Consider the following 26,083-nt stretch of genomic DNA (forward strand, 5'->3'; position numbering starts at 1 on the left):
TCAGGCAATAACACAGCCTCCTGCTGTGGTTCTTAGTATGATCTTTCTTACGACTCCCGGGCAATTCGGAGAGTGGCGCGTGGATTTTGACTACCTGTAATAAGGCAACGATTAGAATATGTGAATTTTCCGGACCCGGTTCCATGTTCAACCGCTAATTGAATTTTCGTGGGGAAAAAAAGACTTCTGGTCTCAATATCAGGCTGTCAGTCATAAGTTAGAACTGCGGTTGGCATGAAATCTAATTTCAGTCCTTTCCTGGGGGAGCCCATGGGTAAAAGTAATATCCCACCTCACGCACGCTGGATACAGCGATCGCAGCGATGTTACTGAACACGCAAGCCCCGTTGGGCTTATTTCCAACGAGTAATTTCCATGAGAACGACTCATGTACAATCAAAACAAATAGGCAGTGTCCCCTGCTGCATGCAAAGCCCGGGCTAGCTAAGGTAGAACACACAAGCATATCTCACCCATGGTTCCCGTTTCAAATGTAATTCACATCCGGGTTTGGGAGGCATGACAGAAGAGGTAAAACGTTAAACTATTATAAAAGATTTTAATAACAGTTGTGACTGGCACATCAGTAGGAATAATAGCAGCTTACGATTTATGAAGAGACCACCCCGTGAGTCAGGCTCTTTTTTAAAAACAACAGCTTTATCAAGAAATGATTCACATACCATTAAGGTCACTCTTTTAAAGCATGCAACTCGATGACTTTTAGTACGTTCAGTGAGTTGTGCAAACATCACCACTGATTCTAGAATGTTTTCATCACCCCCCAAAAAACTATGTACCCATCAACAGTCACTCCTTATGCTCTCCCGCCCCATGAGCCAGGCTTTTGAATCCCTCTGTTTTCTCTAATATTTAGAGCAATCTTTTTAGAGCAGGTATCATGAGCCCCTTTCACTAAGAGGAAGCCAATGATAAGAGTCCAAGGTCACTGTAGTGGGTTGAATAGTGTTGCCCAAAAAGATATGTCTAAGTTCCAACAAAGGTACCTAGGAATGGAACCCTTGGAAAAAAGGGTCTTTTCGGGTGTGATTTTTGCTCACGATCTCAAGGCGAGCTCATCCTGGATTCACGGTGGGCCCTAAATTCAATGACATGTGCCTTTAGAGAAAAAGGAGAAGGCAGGGACATGGCGGGGAGGCTACATCAAGGTGGAGGCAGAAACCAGAGTGCCACAAGCCAGGAAACGCCAAGGGTTGCCAGGAGCCGCCAGGAGCCAGGAGGGACCCACGGTGGATCCTCCCTCCAACACTGCTGGCTCCTTGACTTCAGACTTCTGGCCTCAAGGACTGTGACAGAAGAAATCTCTGTCGCTCTAAGCCCCCAAGTTCGGGGTCGCTCGTCATGGCAGCCAGGCAACTCACCCAGTCACACAGCTGGTCAGTGGCACAGCCAGGAAGCCCCAGGTGGACGTGGCTCCCAAGCCCATCCCTCGTCCTCGGCCACACGGGGTGACCGGCCTTCTCGCCTCAGTCACCAAGGACTCGCGCCGGGGAGGCCACAGTGGAGCTCGAGGGCAAAGGCCGCCCACGGGATGGGTGGTCAGCCCGGTGCTGACAGAGGGAGGGGTCACAAATGGCCTGTGTGAAACACGGGGTCTTGAGGGGAGTCTGGGAGGATGGGGAGGGCTTGGAGGGCAGGTGAGTGGCCTCGAAGGAGCAAGAGTCGAGGAGAGAGAAAGGTCAGAGAGTGCAGGCGAACACTGAGGACACGGGAGGGCGGGTGCAGACGCACGGTGGGGGCCGCGGAAGGAAGGTGGGACACACGACGCAGGCTCTGTCCTCTGCCTCCCTCCTTCTCCCTGGCTTTGGCCTTGGCTGCACCATTGCTGCGTGTCCCCTCTTTCCTCTGCCCGCCCCGCCCCCACCCCACGACGCTCTCTCAGATTCTGCAGTGTAACCGTTGGCGGCCACCCCTCTGACCTGCTGGGATGCCAGCTGCTTTAAGACCCGGGCCATGTCCCGTTCCTCAGCGTCCCCACCCGAAGGCCTGTCACCGTTCCCGTGGCTGCCCTTGGCTGCAGTGACCTTCCGGGCTGACGCTTACCCCTCACGGCCCAGCCCAGCCAGACCTTCAGGATCGCCCGGCATGCCGGTCCCTTCCGTGGTTTCCCCTGCGGTTTTGTGGACGCCCCCACCTCACAGCCCTCCCTGCGTGGCACGCAAATGCCATCTGGCTGCTTTCCACGCCCAGGGAGTATCTTCCTCGTTTGGTTTGGTTTTCCTGGCCCAGCGCGGGGACTGGCATGACCAGTGGGTGACCAGTACGTGAGCCGGTGAGCAGCGGGCGTGTGCGGGAACCCTGGCACAAGCGCGGGAGGGGCGAGTGGGCCGCGGGGGAGCCGCGTGGCTTTGCGTGCAGCGGGGTGGCAGGACTCGCGTCAGGCTCAAGCCGCGTTTTTGAAACACGACCTTCTGGAATGTGCAAGATGGCTGTGAAGGAAAGGGCGGAGGCAGGAAGCACGGGTGGGAGGCACCGAAACATTTTTGGAGCAAGGGTTGATCCAGGGTGGAGACGGGGAAATGGGAACGGGAGACACTTTATGCAGAAGCGTGCGGGGGCTGTGAGCACGACGGGGGGGGGGGGGTCATCAAAGGTCACCGGGGGCCAAGTTGAGGCGCCAGAGGCGGGCTGGACCTTTCATGGAAAAGAGGCAGGAGGGGAGCCCATCCGGGGACTGAGGAGTTTGGATTTGGAGGTTTTGGAGTTTCGAGGCAGAGTGGAGCAGGGGAGAGCCCACACTTGACCTTGGGTGACCTTCGGGAGGGACACCGGCGCCGCCCTGCAGAGGGAGCGGAGGAGCTGTGACCCCAGCACTGGCTGCCACAGATGATCCTGCAGGACTGAGGACTCAATGTCCCCAGGGGAGGAGGAGGCAGGGACACGGAGAGCCCCGGCCTGCGACGGTAGGCGTGGCCATGGGGCGGAGGGCAGGCCGCGGAGGCCAGCCCCTAGAAGAAGAGCGAGCAGAGGGTCCCAGTGCAGGGCTCAGCGCCGGGTTGGCTTCACCCCCACTCCCTGCCAATTTCTCCGTTAACATGGCCTACTGCGCTCCAGAGATTTTTAAAACAATTTCGGACAGGCTAGGACTAAGCGTCACCGACCACTTGATGGCTTGGGGAGAGCACGTTTATGCCACCAAAGGTGACCGGACACCTACAACAGGGCAGGTTCTAGGTTGAGCCCAGGGAGGGCCCTGCCTGCCTGGAACTCACGGTCCAGGAGACCGGAGAGTAAAGGCAAGATCATCTCCGCGCACCTGACTTCCTGGCCCGTTAGACCATTTCGCCGCAGGCCCTTTAGGTTGAGCCGTGAGGTCTGTAAAAAGCCACATCTGCCCAGGTCAGTGACCAGCGTCAAGCGACGAGGCACCAGGAAGGGCGGAGAGCACACGGCACCGGACGGGCTAGAGGCCGTGGCTCATTCCCAGGCTGCCTCGCTCCCTCCGTCTGCGTTTCCTCCTAAGATTCCTTTCCCTTCTCACCTCCTCAGCTGAGATTTCCGCTTCCTTTCTTCAAATGGGTCAATTCAACTTGTTTGTTAAGTTGCAAATAATAAAATAAGGATTCCTCCATGAAAGCAGAGGGTTTGTTTGTTTTCGTTTTCGTTTTTTACAGTGTCTGTCTTTGCCTTAAATTGCAAATGCTTACTTTCGTTAGAATGGTTATTTCTGATTCCGTGGATCACGACACGGTCAGTGCTGCCCTTTGAAAACTAAGTTGACTTACTATCTTTCGATAGCACGTGACAAAAAGTATTTCTGCATTTCGTGCTATATTTGATTTCATTATATAAAATCTAGTGTGACGATTTTATATCACAACGATGTGTGCGTTTATTGGGGGTAACACATAGACTTGCATCTGAATATTTCCATGGAATTGGATTTTTGAAAGCATTTCGTACTGTCTCCCCCACTGACGGCCAGTGCTAAGAGCTTCAGGTGCTACAAGCAACATATCAGAAATGTTCCCCATCCTGAAGGTCCTGACAAGGTATGCAAACGTATAGCGAGATATACCAGTCAACTATCGACGGAGCGAGGAAGGATGGGCGCTTTAACACACAGATGTGAGCAGATATTTATAAAGTGTCGGCTCGCCCCTGCTCCACTCTCCCTCAAAAGTCCAAAAGGTCCAAATCCAAACTCCTGGGTCCCCGGATGGGCTCTGGGGTCGGGGCGGGGCTTCGTGAAGGAGGCATCATTTGACTTGGTGAACCTTCCAGAGCCAAATGGGAGGTGGGGAGAGAAGCACGTCCCACGCAGAGGGGCAACCAGGGATAAAGACGGCAAGAACTGTGAGGCATGTTCTGGAAACAGCTAGAAACCAGTGCGGCTGGGAAGGGGGAGCTTCCTCACGGTAGAGGACGACGGGGCTGCAAAAGAAGATCGGCTCCAAACCGTGCAAAAGGCTTAGCAGGACTAATATGGAACAAGGGGTTAGCCAGACTTGGGACTGAGGTGGTTTTGCTGGACGCAGCCGAGCGACCCCGGGACCCCACTTCTGCATCTGTCACCTGAGGAATGTGACACCCACTGGCTCTGGTGAGCGTAGCACGAAGAATGCAGAGCCCTGCATAAGTGCAGGAGATGCCTCCCTCTCTCCCTCTCTCTCTCAACAGAAGCTGGGAGGAGGAAAGCGGGGACAGTGTCGTTTGCTGCGGGATCGGCAGCTCCCAGCCGGGGCGTCAGGACGGGGCCCCGGATGACGGAGCCTCTCAGCTGCTCCGCACCGTGGTGGTGATAACTCCGGCCTCCCCGTCGTGAAAGCAGAAACTGTAATGATGGACGCAGTCTGGCGTCCCCTGAATGTCACCACCACCCCACGGGATATGTGTGCATGCACATGTGTTAGTATGTGCGTGTAAGCACGCAAGCGTGAGTGTGCAAGGGCACGGGTATGACGGTGTAAGTGTGCGCGCGTGTGCACGTTGCGCCCCGGGATCCTAACCCCCATGTGGAAGTACAGTTATTCTCATAACCAATGCTCGTCTGCAACTCTAGACAGCAGTTTCCCCATCTATCAACTGAACGGCGGGCTTGAGTTAGGTTTAAGCCGAATTTCAACCACCACGCCTGCAGGTGATGGCAAAACTCTTGGCCGATCCCCAAAGCGTGAGCCCCCAAGACTTGTCGTGCCAGACGCGAGTCGGAACCGAGCGGGCGGAGCGAGGGAACCGGAAATGGTGCCAGACGGCCCCTTCCCTCAAGGAGCTCCCGCTGCAGGCAGAGAGCAGGACGGGGATGGGAAGGTGGCATTTACGAATCAAATCAGGACACGGGGGAGCGTTCCGGGGCCGGGTGTCTGTCCTGGCAGCTTAGGGCCTCTCGGGCGGGAGCGGGGTTCTGTCCCCGGCAATGCGACAGCTGGGTCCCCGCGCTCTGCGGCCCGGAGGAGTCTCTGAGGCTCACGGGGGCGGGAGGGGGGGGGCCTGAGGCAGGTGAGGTGAGGGGTGAGGGGCGAGGCACCGAGCAGGGAGAGCAAATGACAGATCAGAACGTCGAAGGAGAATCCCGCATCTTCGCCCCGAAACTGCACCGACGAGGACGGGGCATTTCGGGGCCACGTGCGATGTAGTAGAAAATTAACTTATGCCTGAACTTCGCACTTGGCTTGGAGTCCTTTCGACGCAGGGACAGACTCCGCGGCCGCACTCACTTTTATGGCCTGTTTTCCGCGTTGCACTGCATTCCCCTCGATTAAAGAGCTCTTTCCTTTTTTATCCTGCTTTCTACCCGGAGCTTTATGCTTCTCTCTCCTTATCGTCCTCCCCACTCAGCTTCGAATGAGGAAGGCTGACTTGGTGGCTTGTCCCCACTCTTCTCTCCTCAGGGACTGAGTTCTCCTGGCCGGCCCAGGTTTGATCGAGCCCTCTGGAAGCAGAGCAGGATGTTCCTTCTCCGCAAAAGCAATCTGCTGGCCTCCAAGCCATGTGTCCCCTGGGACATTTGAGTTTCCCTCCACAGTCCTCGATCTGAATGTGTTTTGGCGTCACACCACACTGAATTTAATTTTGAATCCCTATTTTCTTTCTCAGAATCCACCGGCTGGGGCCGTGCTAGCTGCCTTTCTCCTTTAGCGCCCGTCTCCATTGGTTCTTCCTCCAGTGAGAGCAGTTGATGGAACACAGCCTTTTCTCTGGTCTGATTCTCCACTTACGGGATCTCAAGGTTGACTACATGACTCCGGAATTTCTCTGTCGATGCACGGTCTGCTGCTTTTGTAACAACGGCGCAACGATCTGGGAAGTCAAAATTCCCAGGAGCGCCATCCCCACTCGGGGCTCCCCACCGCCGCTCCCACCCCTCTTGGTGGTCGACCCCAGATGGCCCAGTACCCGCTCTTCTGACTTTTCCTGAAACCCCAGCCACAAGTATTTGACAGGGTTCCTCTTGGTCGGATGAAGGTCTGTGCCAAGCGCCCGGGAGGGAACACTGTCCAAGTGCCGGAGACGAGGAGGGGTGCAGGCTGGGAATCGGACACCACACAATCTGGGCAGAGAGGCTGACCTGTGTGGGAGGACAGTGACCTGCCCCTTTGGGGGGCAGCCCTGGGAAGAAGGATGGGAGTTGTGACCGAGGGGCGTGGCCAAGCACAGAGGGCAGATTTATCCCATTTGAATATCACTCTGGGAAATACTCTCCAATTTTTCCATTTCGTTTAAGAAAATTAGTTAATGTCACTGGTTAGGAAATCGTTTTTATCATAAAAAGGAGCTCTCAGGAATACTTTGGAGATACCCCTTCTTTCTTTACCCATCAAGAGTTTGAGGGACGTCTGGGTGGCTCAATCGGTTGAGCATCCGACTTCGGCTCGGGTCATGATCCCACAGTTCATGGGTTTGAGCCCCGCGTCGGGCTCTGTGCTGATGGCTTGGAGCCTGGAGCCTGCTTCGGGTTCTGTGTCTCCCTTGCTCGCCGCCCCTCCCCCACTCACGCTCTGTCTCTGTCTCTCAAAAATAAACAAACGTTGGGAAAAAAAAAAAAAGATATCCTTAAAAAAAAAAAAGTTTGAGAAGCCTATGAAAAATCACCTGAAAATTATTATCAGATCGATCCAGATATGTCTGGACTCTGATGGTCTGAAACTTCTTCATCAATGTGTGGAGGGGGCTCATTCATTTCCAAGGATCCTGGCCCTCATTCGTCCTTTCTCTGGCAAAAGCTCACTGGTTTCCCTTGATGCACGCACTCTCCCCACTTTCCATTCCCAGGGTTGGGGATGGCTCACCCCCAGGTTGGCTCAGGGAGTTAAACCAGAGTGTCATACCTACCACTGGCCACTGTGACTGTTTCGGGGATGGGCCTGGGACCCAGTTAGGGCCAATCAGCTGTGTTTTGGGGAACTCTGCTGAACTCAAAAGACAGCCCTCACTCTCTTACCTGCCCTCTGAGGATGTAAGCCTGGAGCTGCCTGCTGCCTGCAGCCTCTCTGTGACCACAAAAATCAGCTGTGCATAAAAATAAAACCAACACAGCAGAAGGTGGAGGCCAGAGTAGAGACGGGGTGGACTCTGGTAGCATTAGTTAGACCCTGGATCCAGCCATGCCTGAAGCCACTCCTGGCCTTTTAAGTAGCATGAGACTACCTCCAACTTTTGCTTGTTTTTTTTTTTTTTTTTAAGCCAGTTGGAATTAGCTTTCCTGTTCTTCGTTCACATTGGCCTTTATATTAACTTGAAGCCTTGAAGAAACACCTGGCCCTCAATAAATGGCCTTTAAACAAACAGATCCATCTTTTAGGCTCCAGAGAGAAGCAACGGTAAATTTTGGACTTTCCCTTTCCACGTGTGTATGAGAGATTCTCCTTTCAAGCCTACTGGGTACCCCACAGGGCAGGGTGCTTGTGAGTCCCACATGTGATCTTTGCCACCATGGCCTTGTGGGTGTCCAACCCCGTTCCCTCAGGAAGAGTACAGCTTTGCATAGAATGAGCCCAGAGGTACCACGTGAGCATACCTCCCGCTTGGCCCGGTCCCAGAATCAAAGAACGTGAGACAGTCTGGAGAGTCTGATGATGTTTCCGCCGGCTGCTCGTTCACGGTCAGGCACAGGGCTGGCTCTCCTATAGGGCACTGCATCTGTTTCAAAGCCACCATTTCAGCCGGAGACTTTATCTCTATTTTCACACAAGGAAACTGGGGCTCAGAGAGGCCTGGTGACCTGTCCACTGTTGCACAGCTGGTTCACTGCTCGGGCTGTTGCGTGCGAGGGCAGAAACATCTCGTGGCGGCCCCCGATCATCTGCCTTGAACTGGTCACCCCCCTTCGTCCCAGATGCCATCAGGTCTGACCCCATCCTGTCCTTCACCTCTGCTCACCTCTGTCTCCCCCAGGAGCCTGAGCTCTGGCTTTTGCATGAAGACTGGGTCCTGGCCCCACACAGCTCTTAAATCTCCTGACCCCCAGCCTCATTCTCTTTGCCCCCTCGAACCTTCCCACTGTGCTCTTGGGACTCACGGTCCATCCCCAAACTACCCTCCCCCCGACCCTCTCCTGAATATCCTTTCACCTCCCCGCCCCAGCTGACACCTGGCTGGCACCACTTCCCCCAACAGCCTTTCAAGACAGACTTCACTGTTTGAAGTCCTTCCCTCGGGACCTCGGTGCCTCCAAGGTGACCCATTGTCCTCGTTTCTGCATATCGTCACCTGCGACCGAGGTGCTTCGTCACCTCTACCGGTGCCCACCACGCCTGCTGGGCCCGCGCGTGGTGTATGGCCGCCCCTGCCTCGTCAGTGACTTCCCCACGGCTTCCTCCATCATCACTCAGGAGCAGGGGCTTGGTCCTTTCGTGTAGCTGTGTGCCACACCACCTCGGGGGAGCGAGACTCAGCCACAGAGCACTTTCGGTGAAGAAGGCAATGGTCAGAAGTGTGCAGATGCTACAGTCACCAGCCTCTCCAAACCCCTGAAGACGTTTCTGGACGTTTCTGGACGTCTCTGGACGTCTCTGGACTCTCGCACGTCTGCAGGTGCCGGCTCTGTCCAGGCCCCCGTCCAGGCCCCCGCTGCTCGTCAGGATTACTGGGAAGGTATCTAGCTGAGCTCTGCTCTCGCACGTACCCCCTACAGCCTGTTTTCAGTGCGGTGGCCACACAGTGACCTGTGGAAACGGTAAGTCAGACCTCCGCACAAGGTTCCCGTGACACCCGTTATACAGAAGAGGGAGGCCAAGGCCCCTCCCGATCCCGCCCTTCCCTTCTTCCTCTGACTTCAGCGTCCGCTGCCTCCTTTTCCTGCTTCACTCCAGCCACGCCGGCCCCCGACCTCGGGCATTTTCCGGCTTCGGGGGCTTCGCGCATACTGTTCCCTCTGCCAGCAATGTGCGTCCTGCAGGCGTCCGCACGGCTCACCCCTCGCGTCCTTCAGCGCTGGCATGGGGGACGCGCTCAAGGAACGTGTGCCGAAGAACGAGTAACAGCAGAGCAGCAAATCCAACAACAGCAGATAGCTCTGTTCTCTATCAGATCGGCGGGCGTTTCTGAGCTCCACAGCGTTACTCCGACGGGATACCAAACGCGCTTTCTAAAAGCAATCGTATGCAGAAGCGTGCGTGTGTGTATGCCCTCCATGGAGTGAAGCAAAGAGATTCAAGTCTCTGCCTCCTGACTTGCGGAGGCAGAAGGATCAGGGGACAGAGCAAGCCGGAGGGTGAACTGTGTGATGTGACTATTTTTATGAAGATAGACACACACACACACACACACACACACACACACACACACACACACACACACATGCGCGCCCGCGCAGGGCTTTGCATGCACAGGACGAGGCCACAGCTGGCATTTTACCCAAGTCGGGGGGAGGAGGGGGAGGGGGGAGGCTGAGCTTGTTTGTACATATTGTCGGAGTCCAGTGATAAACACTGAGTACAGCAGGTATTTCAGGGATGGGGGAAGATGTCAGGAGAGACGGCGCTCGCCTCCGACGGCCAGAGTGGAAAGCGAGGCGGCCACGTGGAGGAACAGGGTGGCGGGACTGTCACAACAGCACTCGCTCCTCCGGGGCCTGCGCACGGAGGCACAGAGCGTCCGAGGCCCCCCCGGTCTAGCGCAGCACCGTTTGCAACCGAGAAAAGCTGGAAAGCACCTCCGTGCACATCGGGGAGCGTGCGAAGGGACGCGGCGAATTCAAGCGTATTTGTCAAAGGAAGGAGCCAGCCCCACGTCAGCCGGAAAGGATGGGTGTCAAAGGAGCCAAACACAAAAACAAACTGCTGAGCGAGGCAGGATGCTCTCCGGCGACCTTTGTAAATTGTGCAGGTGGCCCGGGTCAAAAAGCGTGGGTGGCGGCTCGGAAGGACGCACGTTGTGCGTTAATGGAGGGCACGTGGGGGCGGGGACGGGACGGGAGAGGGAGGTGGGGTGGAAGGGGCCGCTCGGCTCTGTGCACCTGACACGCGAGGGAGAGTAAGGGGCGGGCAGAGGGGACACCAGGGCGCGCGGCTGGCACCGGCTGCCCCACGCGGGGACAGGCACCTGCCAGCGTGCCCCTGGGCGAGCGCCGGGCCCCGGGTTCTGGGTCGCGCTGGAGAGCTCCTCACCACTGTCAGTGTGGCCAGGAAGGCACAGGCCTCCGCCGCCCTTTATTAGTCCAGGCGTGTTTGTTACTTGTGTCGGGGTTAATGGGAGGCACCGCTTCTGAGAACGCGCCCATTTCCCGTTAACGTTCACTGAGGCTCTGTCTTCAACTGCGGCTAACACCCTGACGAGGGCCAGTGTGGTCACCACCTCCCTCAGATTTGTGGGAGCTTGACTGACCTGTGTGTGTGTGTGTGTGTGTGTGTGTGTGTGTGTGTGTGCGCGCGCGTGCAGGCTCCCACGTGGGACTCCCAGAGACGTGGCGTTACAGCTGACGCAGGACGCAGTCCTGGTCTCATGGAAGCTGGCACCCAGGCCGTCTTCTCCCTGTCCCCGAAGGCACCCCGGGGCCCAAGCAAAGCAGGGCTTGGGGGATTCAAGCTGTCGGTTCACAAAGGCAGTGAATAAACCCAGGAAAAAGGCCGAGGCAGCTGGAAGTTTGTCAGACAGGCTGGTTTTGCCGGGGAGCGCACGAAAGCCAGCTGGTGGCCAATGAGTGTGGTCTGGAAGGATGAGCTGTACGGGCTCGTCCAGCCACAGAAGAGAAGGGTGTCCTGACACGGGCCACAGCCTCGTAGCAGAAGCCCCCACACCCCACGCCTGTATTCAGCTCACCTTGAACTCTGTTAAACTGGTTCCTCTGCTTTGTCTCTTAGCGACAGGAGGCCTGTGCCTGTGTACCAAGCAAGCAGCCCGAACGCCAATACCTGAGGTCCTACCTCTTAACACCGGGAATTACTGAGCACACGGGCCACATAAACGAAAGACAGTCACAAAATCCTAGGGTGGAGTAACTCCGCCAGTTCAGTGGCTCTCGACTGACCAGGCCCGTAGAACCTTCTAGAAAGAGTCTGTGGTGGCAGAGAAACCGAAGCCCCCCCGGGCACGCTGTGCTCTTGCGAGCTGTCAGGAGGGGCTTCTCTGCCTTTGCCATTTACTCTCGATGCTTGATGCTCAAGAAGAAGAGGTCGCAGTTGTGGGGCAGACCAGAGCCGCTTACCTGAGGCCAGAGCAAGTGCTGAGGCTGGCTGCGGAACCAGAGGATCCTTGCACGTGTCCGTGGTAGTAACAGTGACCCTGGAAGGAGGAGACAGGAGGCTCAGTCTCGGTGCCTTCTCGCCCGCTCACAACCGCCCCCAATCACCTTCACGCGTTGGCAGCTACAGGCATCTCTTTGGCATGAAATATTGAACCATCGGTCTTAATATTTATTTATTTTCAATTCTACTTATTTTAGAGAGAGCGAGCATGGGGGAGAGGGACTGGGTGGGGGAGGGAGGGAGGGAGGGAGGGAGGGAGAGAGAGAGAGAGAGAGAATCCCAAGCAGGCTCCACACTCAGCACAGAGCCCGATGTGGCGCTCGATCCCACAACCCTGGGATCATGACCCGGGCTGACATCAAGAGTCGGACGCTCGACCAGTAAGTCACCCAGGTGCCCCTTAATATTTCATGCTAAACCCAGCATGACCCAGCCAGGATCTCTGGCACGAGGGCCTGATTTACTTCAGGATGATCAGTGGGGTGTTAGCTGCGCCCCAGTCCTGCTCTTGTCTCTCTGACACCCTTCGGGAAAGCCCTGACGTGGGGTGCCTCACGAAATCCGGCGGCAGAACAAATCTCACAGGCCCCGCCATTTTTACCCCCCTGTAAATTGTCTTTCGTGACCAGATGGGGAACCGCACCGGGTATTTAAGCACACCGTGAAATGTGATAAAATGAGGCCGAAGCCTAGGGCTTGTGAAAACAGAAAAGCAGATGACAGAGGAGGTGGAGGGGCCCCCTCTGCACCGCCCAGGCGAGAGCTGGGAGCCTCTCTCAGCAGGAAAGACAAAATAGGAAGGTCTTCTCCATCCGTGACGAAAATCCCCGTGTGACATGCCTGCAGAACCCACGTCTCATAATGTCGCCGTTTGCAAAAAAGAGACCGCGGCACGGACGCTTCCTTACTGAGACGATATCCGTCCAGAATCAACAAGGCAAAGGTCATGTTGCAGCCTCAGCTAAGAGGCTGACGGGCAGGAAGTGCGGGGCATACTCAGCTGGCCTCATTCATGGCCTCCACATGCCAGCTGCGGGGCCTGGCAGCCAAGGGCAGTGTTGTGGGTGGAGGAGGAGAGGTGGGTTCGTGGGCTCCAGGCCGTCCCTGCTGAGCCCACCTGGGCACGCGGCCCCTCTCCTCATGGCAGGCGGCCCGGCCCGCTCGCTTTCCCCAGGGCACAGCTTGGTGGCCAGCCATCCTGCCCAACAAAACCCCAAATTCTCAAGACCACCTTGACTTTGCTGAGAAACAGGACCTCAGGGGTTTGAGTGGCCAATGACATCCAATAACACTTCTTCAAAGGGGTCAAGTTTATCTGTCACTGAGGAGAGGACAAAATTCTGAGACTATCTGAAAGGCAATTCAAGACGGGAGATGACAAGGCCAGCCACTTGCTGTCTTGACTTTTGTTATTGATTCTAGAAGTTCTCCAAAATTTCAGGAGGTTCATACTTGGCCTACTATTATTAACTTACGATATCTTTTGTTGTAGGAAACAGAAGTCTCCAATTCTTACAACGTCACATTTTCCATCTTTCTCTTTATGAAGTTTGCGTGTTGCTTAAGGAGACTTTCCTCAAGGTCACGCAGACGTCCTTCTTGATCGTCTATTCCCGTAGTCTTATACTTGGCTCTTTAATCTATCTGGAATTTAGTTTTTGAGGGGTGTGAGGTGAGACTCTAACTTTCCCCCCTAAACTAAGACCCAGTGCTCCTCTCCCACCGTTTGCCCCTTTCTTAGGTTCTCAGCTGCTACCTGCTATATACGGGATGTCCACACATGTACGGAGCCCTGCTTTTGTGTGCCACGAGCTGCTCCACTTGTGACAAACCTCCACTTGTCCCTTCCTGTGCCAATACCACGCTGTTTTAGTTCCTATTGTTCCATCATACGTTTTGATGTCAGGGAGAACGAGTTCTCTGTTTTTGAGTAAGATTAAACTCACATACCATAGAATTCACCTTTTAAAAGCGTATGGTTAGTGTGTTAGCACATTCACAACGGGCAGTCACCTCCCTGGGGCCTCCCTTCCTGTCTCAGCTGCTGGCAACCACTAATCGACTTCCTGTCTCTACGGATTTGCTCACTCATTCGTTTTGTGGAAGTGGATTCATACGACACGTGGCCCTTTGTGCCTGGCCTTCTTTCGCTCAGCATGATGTTTTCAAGGCTCCCTTAGCTGGGAAAGAAATGGGTCATTTCTTTTTATGGCTGAATAATATCACATGGTATGGAAATGCTGGATTTTGCTTATCCATTCATCAGTCAATGGGTATTTGGGTTGTTTCCACTTTTAAGCGAGTGTGAATAGTGCTGCCATGAACATTTGTACACAACGTTCTGGGTGGACGCACGCTTTTGGTTCTCTTGGGTACATGCTATGATCTATGATTTGCAGATATTTTTTTTCCCATTTTGTGGGCTGCCTTTTCATTTTCTCGAGGTCTTTTTGATTTTTTTGATGAGGTCCGTTCTTCCCTTTGGTTGTTTACGTGTTCGTTGTCATACCTAAGAAACCATGGTCTGACCTAGGGTGCTGAAGGTTTCCACCTATGTTTTCTTTTAGGAGTTCTACAACTTTAGTTCTTATATTCACACCTTTGATACGCTTTTTTTTTTTTTAATTTTTTTGTTAATGTTTATTTATTTTTGAGACAGAGAGAGACAGAGCATGAACGGGGAGGGTCAGAGAGAGAGGGAGACACAGAATCCGAAGCAGGCTCCAGGTTCTGAGCTGTCAGCACAGAGCCCGACGCGGGGCTCAAACTCACAGACCGTGAGATCATGACCTGAGCCGAAGTCGGATGCTTCACCGACTGAACCACCCAGGCGCCCCTGATCCGCTTTGTTTTTTAAAGCTTATTTATTTGAGAGACAGCAAGGTGGGGAGGGGCAGAGAAAGAGAGAGAGAGGGAGGGGGAGAATCCTGAGCAATCTCTGCACTGTCAGCAAAGAGACTGACACGGGGATTGAATTTGCAAACTGTCAGATCATGACCTGAGCAGAGTCGAGAGTCAGATGCTTAACCAACCGAGCCCCCCCGAGGCTCGTTTGTTTTTTTTTGTTGTTTTTTTTTGTATATGGCTTGAAGTAGGAGTCCAATTTCCTTCTTCCGCATGTGGAGATCTAGGTGTCCCGGAACCATTTATTCAAGGGCTATCTCGGCAACCTTGTTGAGGGCAAGTTTCCTTTGGCTCTGTTCTTCGCTTCGAATGTTTCTAGGATATTATTGCCTATTTTCTCTTCCAAGTGAATTTCAGAATCAAATTTTAAGCTCTGTAGTAATCCGTTGAGATTATATTGTTAGTATATTAATAATGTGGTTAAGAATCCATCGAGATCCAGGCTTCCTGTTCATGTACATGGTATGTTTCCATTAATAAGGCTGTTTTAATGTCCTTCAATCTAGTCCTAGATTTTCTTGCATATTGCTGTTGGAAAGTTTTCATTAGGCTTATTCCAAGGTAGTGGGTAGATACCACAAATGGGATCTTTTTTCTATTATGTCTTATACATCTTTCTATAACATCTTTACATTATTTTTATGTCAAGGAAATTTATTTTTAATAAATAAATTTTTAATTTATTTTCCATAAATAAATTTTTAATTTATTTTCCTTTAAAAATAAAGCAATTATTTTTATATAAAGGAAAACTTTAGTTTTTTTTTTAAGTTGTCTTGTGTCAGATCATCTTACGAGCTTAGCTTACAGTTTGTATGAACCTGTAGCATATCTTGGATTTTTTAATGTTGTTGATGATAGCGACTGCAAACAATGAAGGTTCTGTGGCTCTTTTTGGCCCCCAGACAATGTCGAGGGGTGGGGTGGCGAGGTGCCCAGGGGTGAAGGCAGGCGAGGGAGCTACTCACGGAGGGAAAGCACGTGCAAAGACAGGAGGCCATGGACGAGGGGTTGGCAATTCAGGGACAAGGGTTAGTTCTCCCTGGCTGGAAGATTCCAGGGCAGGAGCACAGCACTCAAGGCTATGGCGAGGCTGACCTCTCCAGTGTGCCTGGGGCTCGGGAAGGAATGCCCAGGGATGGTGGTGGGGGGACACCTGCCCAGCCTGCCACATCAGGTACCCACCCAGACCTGCTGTCAGCTTGCCTCTTTATTTCCACATGAAATAACTTTTGAAAGGCTCCACGGTCCCCTCTCTCTAGATACCTGGACCTGTTACATGCGGAAGGCATGAGAGCAATTCTGTAAACATGAGGGGGCTGTGGAACCGGATTATAATGCCCCAGGGCACCAGAGGGATCCCAGGGAAGGGATTTCGGTCCTGGGTGCCCAGTGTGCATGTCTGAGTGGAGAAGACTCGGAAGACAAAAGGGCAGTAGATGGCGTCCAGTTTAGGTGCCCGGGGCCCCCGGAATCTTGGTTTTGGTCTGTTACCCATCATCCATTACAGAACTTACTTCGCTTTGGAGAATCGTGAAATGTTGCGTTGGCAGCTGAGTCTTGGTTAAATAGTGAAAAACCCAATAGTGACAATAATCTTAATTACTGACCTCGGAAATTTCAGACTCATTTGTTCTCTCTCAGTCTCCATTTATTTTGTAATAGGGTACTTATCAAACGTACTTTCAAATTAAACACCCAGAAACACAAGCTCATTAAAGCATGAGCTGAGAACAAATTAGTATAAGATTAATTTCCAGTTCACCAACGAGGTTGGAGTACCACTGACAGAAGAGGTAGGGTGGATCCTCGCTCTCAGAAACTGATCCCCAAACAATCCCGTCTCTCAGTCACTACCAGAGTGACTACCAGAGCTTATTTCTTGGCGCTAAAACTGCTTTCGACTTACCTTGGGACAGCGATCAAGCCCGCTGTTCACCGCTGACTAATCTAAGAAGTAGTTACCTTCCTCGATTACCAGGCATAATTACTAGCACCCCAAGTTCCAGATTCTCTAGGACAATTATAATATCAATGAAGTCTTAATTTTTTTTCAGCAGGATTCATCACGTGCTCCGACAAATGGGGTATCGTTTTTATCACGCAGTCATGTGGATAGAATCACAGCTAAGAGAGACGTGCCCATCATACCACGTGCCACGTAACTGGCTGGGAATGTGATTACAAAGAGTAGGAGAGAGGTGGTCTCCTGCTCTCTGGGGGGTTTGGCTCTCGGTGGCCAAGGCTGGGGGGGAGCTGTGCCTGCTCAGGTATCTCCAGGGGACTGTTTGCCCCCATATCCATATCCAAGGGCCATGTTGCCTCCCATCGACTGATGCTAAGAGACAGGAATCCCCCAGGCCTCGTGGACTCGCCAACACTTGGCCGGTTGGATGTGAGTGTGGCCACACCAGGGAGAGACCCAGCAGGCGTCCATCATGCCCAGGGAGGTCCTGGGTTCCTCCTGCAGCTACAGGATCCCAACACTTCCCCTTGCAAACATCCCCAAAGCATCCCCTTTCAACAGCCTCAAGATTGTCAACTACCGTCTCCTTTTATCGCACTCTTGTCTATAAAGGCGTCGCTGAACAAGACATTGTCCCATTAGCATGTCGTCTCTGCCTGTTCTGCTGATCCAATGCATTCTCTTTCTACCAACAAAACATAACATAGAAAACAGTCCCAAACATGCATAACCACAAAATTACATCTTTTCCTTTACAAAACCTCTAACCATGTATTTTATATACTTATTACTTAACCTAATGCGTTTCCCCACTCCAGTAAAATAAATTTTCCTTCTGTTTAATCCTATCAATCAAACGTAATGGTGGGTAAGAGGAAGATCGAGTAAGAACCCTTGAGCTCGAAAATAGTAGCCCTCAACTCTCTGCCATATGGGAAGTGAAATACAAATTCTGTTATCCAACTCTCAGTGGACCAGAAAGAAAGGAATTTTATCTGCTAAATTGCTAACAAAAATGGCCTGACCTTGTGATTAAAAAGGATTGTGAGCAGACAGTCTGTTAGGGAATATGCTGAGTGAAAATTATTTTCAATGCCTCTTTTCCTTGGGAATTTTATAGCTTCCCCCCACCCCTACCCTGCACCATATGCAATGGGCCAAACTATCTCGATTTAGTGTTTGAATCACACAATGTTCTAGTCGTAAGGGAGCTTCAGGCCGTCTAAGGCCAGTCTTCCTCTTTTAGGCAGCCCCATTCCCGAGCAGATGTGGAAACTGAGGCCCTGACTGGTTAAGTGACTGCCTCAGGCCACAGAGTCGGTCGGTGGCACGACAGGAACTGGAATATAGGCCTCTTAATTCCAGGCCAGATGGCTTCCCCCCCCCCCCACCCGCCCCGTCCTGTTGCCATGAACGTGTGCCCTCGTGAGTCTCTCTTTTGGAAAGAAAAACTACCACCTAAAGCCCAAATGTAGACACACGGCCTTCTCAAGGTCAGCAGAGGCCACTGCAAAAGGCGTTCAGGGAATCCTAGGAAAGTGACGTCATTTCCAAACCCGCAGACAGTCCTGCAGACGGAAGGGGTACGAGGGTGAGTGTGTGTGTTTGTGTGTCCGAGTGGAAGCACGTGCACACGTGTGTATGTGTGTGGGCATACGTGTGTGTGCACGTGTGTGTGTCTGCGTGAGTCGTTGGCTCGCATTTCCACATGGCCGTGGTCTGGGCTTTGCTCTCTCGTGTGGAACATCAGGCCCCCACATACCACACATTAGCTTGAGACTAAAACAAGGTGACAGTGCGTTCAAGCAAAGGAGAAAGTGATTTTGCAGCCCCGCGTGTTTCTCTGGCTGGGCTACGTTATGCTTAGCCTTGAGAGCGTGCGGGACGGGATCGCAGAGAAATAAGTCACCACACCCACACTCCCAGGGCTACTTCGGCTCTCAGCTCTAACAAGAACCACGTCTGGTTAAACGACTATAAAGGACGGACCTCAGGGGCCATTCACATTATTTTGCTGCGCTGGAATTCTGCATCAGAGAACAGCACATGCTTAAGAAATCATGTTCACGTTCCTCAGGACCTCCCAGCCAACTGGGCCTGGAAACAGCATGTCTGCAACAGAGAGAGCACGAGATGGCTCTTGAGTTGCAAGTCTGGGGATTTGAGACTTAAGAGGCTCAGTTTTAATCTGCAAAATGGGAGTGACCCTAAACTGCCCAGGGTTTGGGGGATCAAATACACATAACACAGGGAAGCAGTTTGAAATGGAAGGCACCGTGATAGATCTCGACTATGAAAATACGTATTTGAAACCCATTAGGCCATTAACTCAATTTTCCACTGTGCTAAGCCCGAGCTCTGTGTATTTTTGCTGAATGAACATATGTGAGAACAACAGACACAACGGACAGAAGGGGGCTGATTTTCCGCACGGGTTTCTAACTCTCAGCTCCAAATCCGCTTGCATGTTGTGTGGGACTTTACAGAACACATGAAAATGAGCAGAAGGGGCCTGGTGAGAGCCAGGGTGGGGAGACGGAGGGGCCAGTTGGCCACTTTACAGGGACACACGCACCTTAAGATCTGTGCTCAGCACAGCACAGCACATCCCCCGCCCTTCCTGCCTGCAGCCCGCAGTTCACTTTCTCATCCCGCTATCACGATATAGAGGGACTTCCAAAGGGACATATGGTCCAGGGTGGTTACGAATTGTTGTGGATCGATCAAAACAGAGCAGTGGCTGCAGCTGGCTCGCTTTTCCAAAGGACTGTGTGCCAGGGTCAGTGTCTGTTTCATGTTCAGATTCACGGCCGGTTAAGCGCTACAGCTGGGATTTGAACCTGGGCAGTCTGCCTCCCTGGCTTGTGGTCCTAACCTTGCATATACCACCTCCAGACAGAAGGCCTCGCTCAGAGCCTTCCCCTTCGGACAGCTTTAGCAAAGGAAAGTCACCCAAACCTGGCATTCCTCTGGGAACTCATTCCAGATTCCACATGGATTTGGCTCTTCCGTTGTTTGGCTCCTGAAGTATCCTTGCCATGAGCCCATCATGTCATCTGCGGTCAGACTCTGTGCTCCCTGAGGGCAGGGATTGTGTCTTCCTCCCTTCTATAAACTGCCACAAAGCACTGGACCTTTACTGATCTCGGTTCAGTCTGGGCTTTGAAGCGATGCACTTGGCCAACGCCCAGAGGGCTGTTTGGACCCGTCCTTCTCCCACATTCCAGGACTATGGACCAGCAGGACATCCTCTGCTCTCCCCCAGAAGCCTTTGCTGGGTGTCTCCTTGCAAATGAATGCTAGTCCATTCCCTAATTCACTTGCTACAGCTTTACAGACTGATTCCATTGCAACAGACGTCAGAGCCAGGAACGCATAACAGAGACCCTCCAACGTTCCAAGTGAAGCAGAGGCAGTTGTATCACAGAGGCTGGGAGCTCAGATGCTAGAGTCAGACCACGCAGGCTTGAATCCTTATTAGCCGTGGGCCTTGGTCTAGTTACCGAACCCCTGTAGGTCTCAGATTCCTCATCTGGGTATAAAAATAGCCAAAATTGATTTATTGTGAGGATCAAACCACAAAACACATGAAAAGCACTTTATACCATGCCTTGTATATTGCTGATGCTTCCTCAATGTTAGCTGGCATATCGGACACTCAACACACATTTGTTGTTGAGCAAGCATATGAATGAATGAATGAATGAATGAATGAATGAATGAACTCACACATGCAGAAGAGGAAGGTATGTCACCATCGATGAATGTAAATACTGGTCTAAGAAGTTTGGCCTTGATTGAAGGAGGATTGGGGAAGCTATTGGCGATTTAGGGTCAAAGTAAGTGCAACAGGGAATGGCATACAGAGAAAGGTATTCTAGAAGGACTGGTGAGGCAGGAAGAGGGGCCGGATTGAACCTAGGTGAGACTGGGAGTGAGGGGAAAATGTCGGGTGGCTCTGGCGTCTTCCGGCTGGGCAGAAGGCAGGACCTACATTGGAAGAGCAGGAATGTCCGTGGACAGGGAAAGGGTGGTAGATGCAGTGGGGCAGGGTCACCGTGGGATGTGGGCAGCACCTCCATCGGTGGGAGGACAGAGCAGCCCTCTGGGAGACGGGCAAGTCGGGAAGAGTGGATGGATGGGATGAGTAGAGTTCAGTGAAAGCAGGGAAATTAAATCCATTTCAAAGCGTTTCTTGAGAGCCCGATAACGAGCCTTGCTCACACCTGCTACACTTACGGGATGTGAATGACCTGGGACTTCCCTCCTACATCCAGAATCATCTCTTCATACATGTCTGCTGGCCTCTGTCATGGAATGAGGTTGACTCCTGACATGCTCAGCCCAAGCCAGACATTCTACTCCTCTTTGAGAGGAAACATTTGCCATGGAAGTGGATGGGACGTCACCCAAATGATCCTTCTGACCAAAATATTGGATTCCACACCTATCTGACGCCCAGCCTCAGTTAACACTGACTGGTCTCCCGTTGGCATCTGCCAAGCAAATGTTTTCATAAGTTTTTCCAATGAGAGACACATACAACAAATGGAATCTTTCTGGGTATGGCTCACGAGTATAAGGTCAGACATTTTCCCTTCTCCGTCTCCATGGTCCCGGCCCCAGCAGCCATCTCCTCTCCTCTGGGCTTTAGGCTTTTCCGCAAGAACAGCTGCCTAATCTTGCTGGATCCCTGCTCCTGCTTTCCCTGAGGACCTCTTCATGTTGCGGCCAGTGGGTCTCTCAAAGCCTGCACTGGTCATGACACCCCCAGGGTTGAGATCTCTTATGGCTTCCCAATGTTCCTCCATGACAAACAAATATATCACCGTGGCCTCCAAGGCCTCCACAGTCTGGGCCCCTGTCGCTTTCTAAACACTTCCCCGCCTGTAAGTAAAACTCAGCATCACAGTGGAATATCCTTCCCTCTCTGGTCCCCCCCGGTTCGTCCCTCCTCAACCTTCAGATCTCAGTTCACACGCTCCTTCCTCCATGAAGACTTCCATGATCACTTAAGACCAGATGGAGACCCTCAGCCTTCCCTTCAGCACACTTAGGGAAGATGTCGATTAGGTTTGATATGCTTAGAAAAATATCAGTCTCCTCCCTCCAGCCCCACATGGGTCCCCTTGTCTATTCTGAACCCTTGCTGTACCCTCGGTGGTGGTCATAGTGCCTGGCCCAGTGGGGGTGCTCGGTTAGCACACGTGCAGCAGCTGGGTGCATTTCTACGGAACATTCAGGAGGCTTCTGGAGGGCTATTCTGGCCTTTCCCAGAGTCTTCTGGGACGCAAGGGCACAAATGTCGTGTGCACAGTCCCTCACAGCCCTTATGAAAAGTAACAATATAAAACATAATCTTCCCTCAGATGTGGTCAACAAAGGATAAAGCCACAAATATTTCATCCTGTCAGGGCAATAGAGAGATGAAAGACAAGCGATTAATTCCAAAATTAAAATCAGCCACTACTCTGCCTGTCAACCAGCTTACACTGATGGTTGAGAGATGAAATCTAAAAAAAAAAAAAAAAAAAAAAAGATGGTACCATGGCCAAGAGTGGTTCTTATTTTATGTATAATCTTAAATTTAGGAAAATTCATTGTGTGCTGACTTTAGGGGATAAGACGATGAGTCTGCACATTTCTTTTTTTGTTTTGCAGCCTGATTAAAAAAAACAAAAAAAAAACCCAAAGCTGTGTCTGTCTCCTCACCATGAAAGACAAGACAAGGTCATGGACTCTCCTAAAGGGGTTTCTGCTGGAATGACCAGCTGTCTGGGGCTGTGGGTTCTCTTTAGTGGCTAAGGCTGTTCACTCCTTATCTCTACAGTGACGTGGCTGGAGGCTCAGGATGGGATCAAAGGAATGGGAGATAGGAGATGCTCGATTATAAGACAGGCCCCTCTTTCTCTTTTCAAAAAAAAATTTTTTTAACATTTATTCATTTTTGAGAGACAGAGTACAAGCGGGGGTTGGGGCAGAGAGAGAGGGAGACACAGAATCCGAGGCAGGCTCCGGGCTCCGAGCTGTCAGCACAGAGCCCGACGAGGGGCTCGAACTCACAAACCACAAGATCATGACCTGAGCCGGAGTTGGACACCCAACTGACTGAGCCACCCAGAAGCCCCAAGTCCTTCTTTGTCTAACTGTAAAAGCAATACTTGCTTGTTGTTTCTGGAAGTCTGGGGTGAGGGTGGGGGTTTGCCAATTAACCTCTGGTTGTGAGATCCAAAGAATCAGATGAAGATCAAAATATACTTCCGGCTTATTTACCTTCAACAAAAGGGGCTTCTGGTATATTCTGTTAGAGGATACTGCTTAGGTCTAGGTAGAACTGAGGCATTGTGCGATTTCCAACCTTCATCCCTACCACTCTGTCCTTGCTAGCCAAGCCTTGGGGCTCATCCTGAGGAGGGTCTGGGTTGCACAATACTGTTGCTGAGAACACTCCATGGAGGAGTGGGCAAGCCTCAGCCACCATGAGGGACTAAGGGAAGACAGCAAGACTAGTCTCATGGTCCTTCCAAGCACGGGCTCCCCTGCTCCCCAGTGAGCAGAGACCAGGGTTCTCAGGCCTGCTTGCTCCTACTGCCCTTTCCTTAAAAAGAGACTTCCAGGGGGGCTCAGTCAGTTAAGCGTCTGACTCTCGATTTCAGCTCAGGTCATGATCTCATGATTTGTGGGTTCGAGCCCCGTGTTAGCCTCTGTGCTGATAATGCAGAGCCTGCTTGGGATTCTCTCTCTGCTCCTCTCCCTAAGACCCTCTCCCTCCCACTCTTTCTCTTTCTCAAAATAATAATAAAAAAGGACACTTCCATGCAGAGGAGTGAGGGGTGGGTAGAGGGATGGGGCAGACATTTGCCCATCTATACAGTGACCTTGTAGACAAATGAGAAGAAGGAAAAATACAATCCCTCCCCCATATACACACAACAATCACAGAAAACAGAAAAATGCACTTTCCCCCTAGAGAGACGACTACTGTTAGCATTCTGGTACACCACCATCCAGCTAGTCTCTAAAATGCCTACATTCCAAGCCTTCTGCTCCCACCCTCCGAGTCCCTAACCAACCCGGCAGCTGTCAGGCCCTTGTTCTTGTTGTTGTTTTTTAATGTTTATTTATTTTTAAGAGACAGAGAGAAACAGATCACAAGTGGGGGAGGGACAGAGAGAGAAGGAGATACAGAATCCAAAGCAGGCTCCAGGCTCTGAGGTGTCAGCACAGAGCCCGGCGCGGGGCTCAAACTCACAAAGCGCAAGATGATGACCTGAGCCGAGGTCGGACGCTTAACCGACTGAGCCACCCAGGTGCCCCTGTCAGGCCCTTGTTTACCTAGTCTTGTATCTCTCCTTCTCTCATGGCATATTTGCCTTCTCAAATGAGAAGAAAGGGCAAAAAAACTGCCTAAGAATAGGAAAATTAGGAAGAGATTGAAACTAAAACCACAAAACTGGTAAAATAATGTTGGAAGCATATCTCACACACTCTGGGTGCGTCCATGTTAGCTGAGTACCGCTCGCCCTCATACATGATGGATGTGTGGAGAACTCAAGCCTATTGCCACGGTATTTCTAAGCTCTCTTTTTCCTGCTTCTATCTGGAACAGCAATTACACTGTGGGGATTGCCTCAGAGATAACTACAAAAGCATATTTTAAATGAGAGCATCCTAGGAGAAAAAAGAGAGAGAAAAAAAGAGAAAGTCAAGTGTGAAGTTATAGCACTAATTATTACTTATATCTGAGGTCAATCCTCAGGTCTTCTTCATTTTTGACCTCCAGCTTTCTCCTGGACTCCAGATTCATGAACACCTTTACTTGGCTGTCCCACGACCAACTCAACAGGGACAAACCCATCCTCATTGTCCCCTATGCCTTCCCAAGCCAACAAGTGCTCCTTAATGGTGCCAGAGAAAATACATGGTCCAGTGGAGAGCCCAAGCAGAAGGAACCAAGCCCTGCTGGTGACACCTCCCTTGTTCACTGTCACCGGATCTTGCCTCTTCAAGCTTTCTTGCCTCGAACCAGCTCCATCCATCTGTCGGCGAAACCTTCATCAACCACCTTAGGCCCCTAACAGACTTTCTTGCCTTCGGTCTGCCAGTAATTCTGCCAATCTTTCTTCCATTCTGCCATCAGAGAGCCTTTCTAAAGCACAGAACCGAACAATGCCATTCCCCTATATGAAAACTTCCCATAGCTTCCAATCTTCAGTAAGATAGAGTCAAACCTCTTTAGTACCAAAGGGTTTCATCCAACCTTTCTCTTCTATACTCGTTCTTAGAGAGTTAGATATCATTTCTTTAGTGAAATGGTCTCCAACGAGTTAAAACTAACCATGGCCTTGCTAAGGCTCCAGTGGTATTTGGTACATACCTCCTATGGTAGCAATTATATTAAAGCATAAGTATTTTCACATCTTGTAAACACCCTACCTCTTGAGTAGAATTTATATGCCGAAGAATATGTTTTATTCAACCTATATCCTCATACCCTAACAGTTTCTGCACACAGAAGGTGGTTAATAAATGTTTGCTGAGTGAATGAATAAATGAATGAATGAATCGTTTTTGGAAAGTCTAGTCTATGTAAGATGATGTGTGAAGCTCTACGGGGTTAGAAAGGAGATACAAGAAACATTCCCCACCCATGAGAGCTCTTATAACCTACATAATAAATACCATGGATTATATTTGAAGAAATAATATCAATCATAATAATATTTTTCATCTAAAGATAATAATACATAAAACTGTATTATTAGATATACTGATATTGAACTATCTTTGCATTTCTCGGATAAATACCATTTGGTCATAAAGTATTTTCAAAAATATGTGCTGGACATGATTTGTAAATATTTTACTTAGGATTTTTGCCACTATGTTCATAATTGAAGCTAGTCTATAATATTCATGTTGTGGATGCTTTTTCTGATTTTCGTAGTTACTCTCTTTTCCCTTAATTTTTTTTTTTTTAATTCTTAGTAACTATTTGTTCTTTATAGGTTTGGTAAAAGTTACCTGATAAAATATTTGGGCTTGATATTATTTTGGGGGGTGGGAAGATTTAAAAATCATTTTTCTCTTTTAGAGGGCCAGTGAGCAGGGGAGAGAGAAAAAGGGAGACAGGGAGAAAATCCCAAGCAGTCCCTATGTTCAGCGCGGAGCCCAATGTGGGGCATGATCCCACAACCCTGGGATCAAGATCTGAGCTGAAATCAAGAGTCAGATGCTCAACTGACTGAGCCGCCCAGGCACCCCCAGAATTTACATTTTTAAGAAATGGTTAGTATTGTCGATAACATTCTTGTGATTCTCAAAATCTCTGTACGGCAATAGTTACATCCATCCTTGTGTTGTTAATACCATTGCTTGGGAATTCTTCTTTCTTCTTGATTAGATTTGGGTTTTGTTCATTTTATTAATATTTTCAAAGAACCATCTTTTGGCTTAAATGATTCTCTCCATCCTTTTGGCCTGCCTTCTCATTAATTTCTGCTCATCTATTAAAATCTTCATTTCTGAGAGAGGTATATTTAAATCTCCCTCTCTGGTTGTGAATTTG

General features: G+C 51.0%; 1 protein-coding gene across 2 annotated transcripts in view; it reads right to left on the bottom strand.

Annotated features, from left to right (window-relative positions):
• The window catches only part of ADAM12 (ADAM metallopeptidase domain 12), a 353,192-nt gene that overhangs the window by 109,962 nt on the left and 217,147 nt on the right, over positions 1 to 26,083 (bottom strand). For both annotated transcript variants that reach the window (XR_006701751.1, XM_045439195.1), the window contains exon 5: positions 11,606 to 11,682. Coding sequence is in view for 1 of the 2 variants with exons in the window: in XM_045439195.1 (XP_045295151.1) it covers positions 11,606 to 11,682 (77 nt within the window). In the remaining variant the exon portion in view is untranslated. The remainder of the gene's footprint in view (positions 1 to 11,605; positions 11,683 to 26,083) is intronic.

The sequence above is a fragment of the Leopardus geoffroyi genome, chromosome D2 (genome assembly GCF_018350155.1).
Source record: "Leopardus geoffroyi isolate Oge1 chromosome D2, O.geoffroyi_Oge1_pat1.0, whole genome shotgun sequence".
Taxonomy (NCBI): domain Eukaryota; kingdom Metazoa; phylum Chordata; class Mammalia; order Carnivora; family Felidae; genus Leopardus; species Leopardus geoffroyi.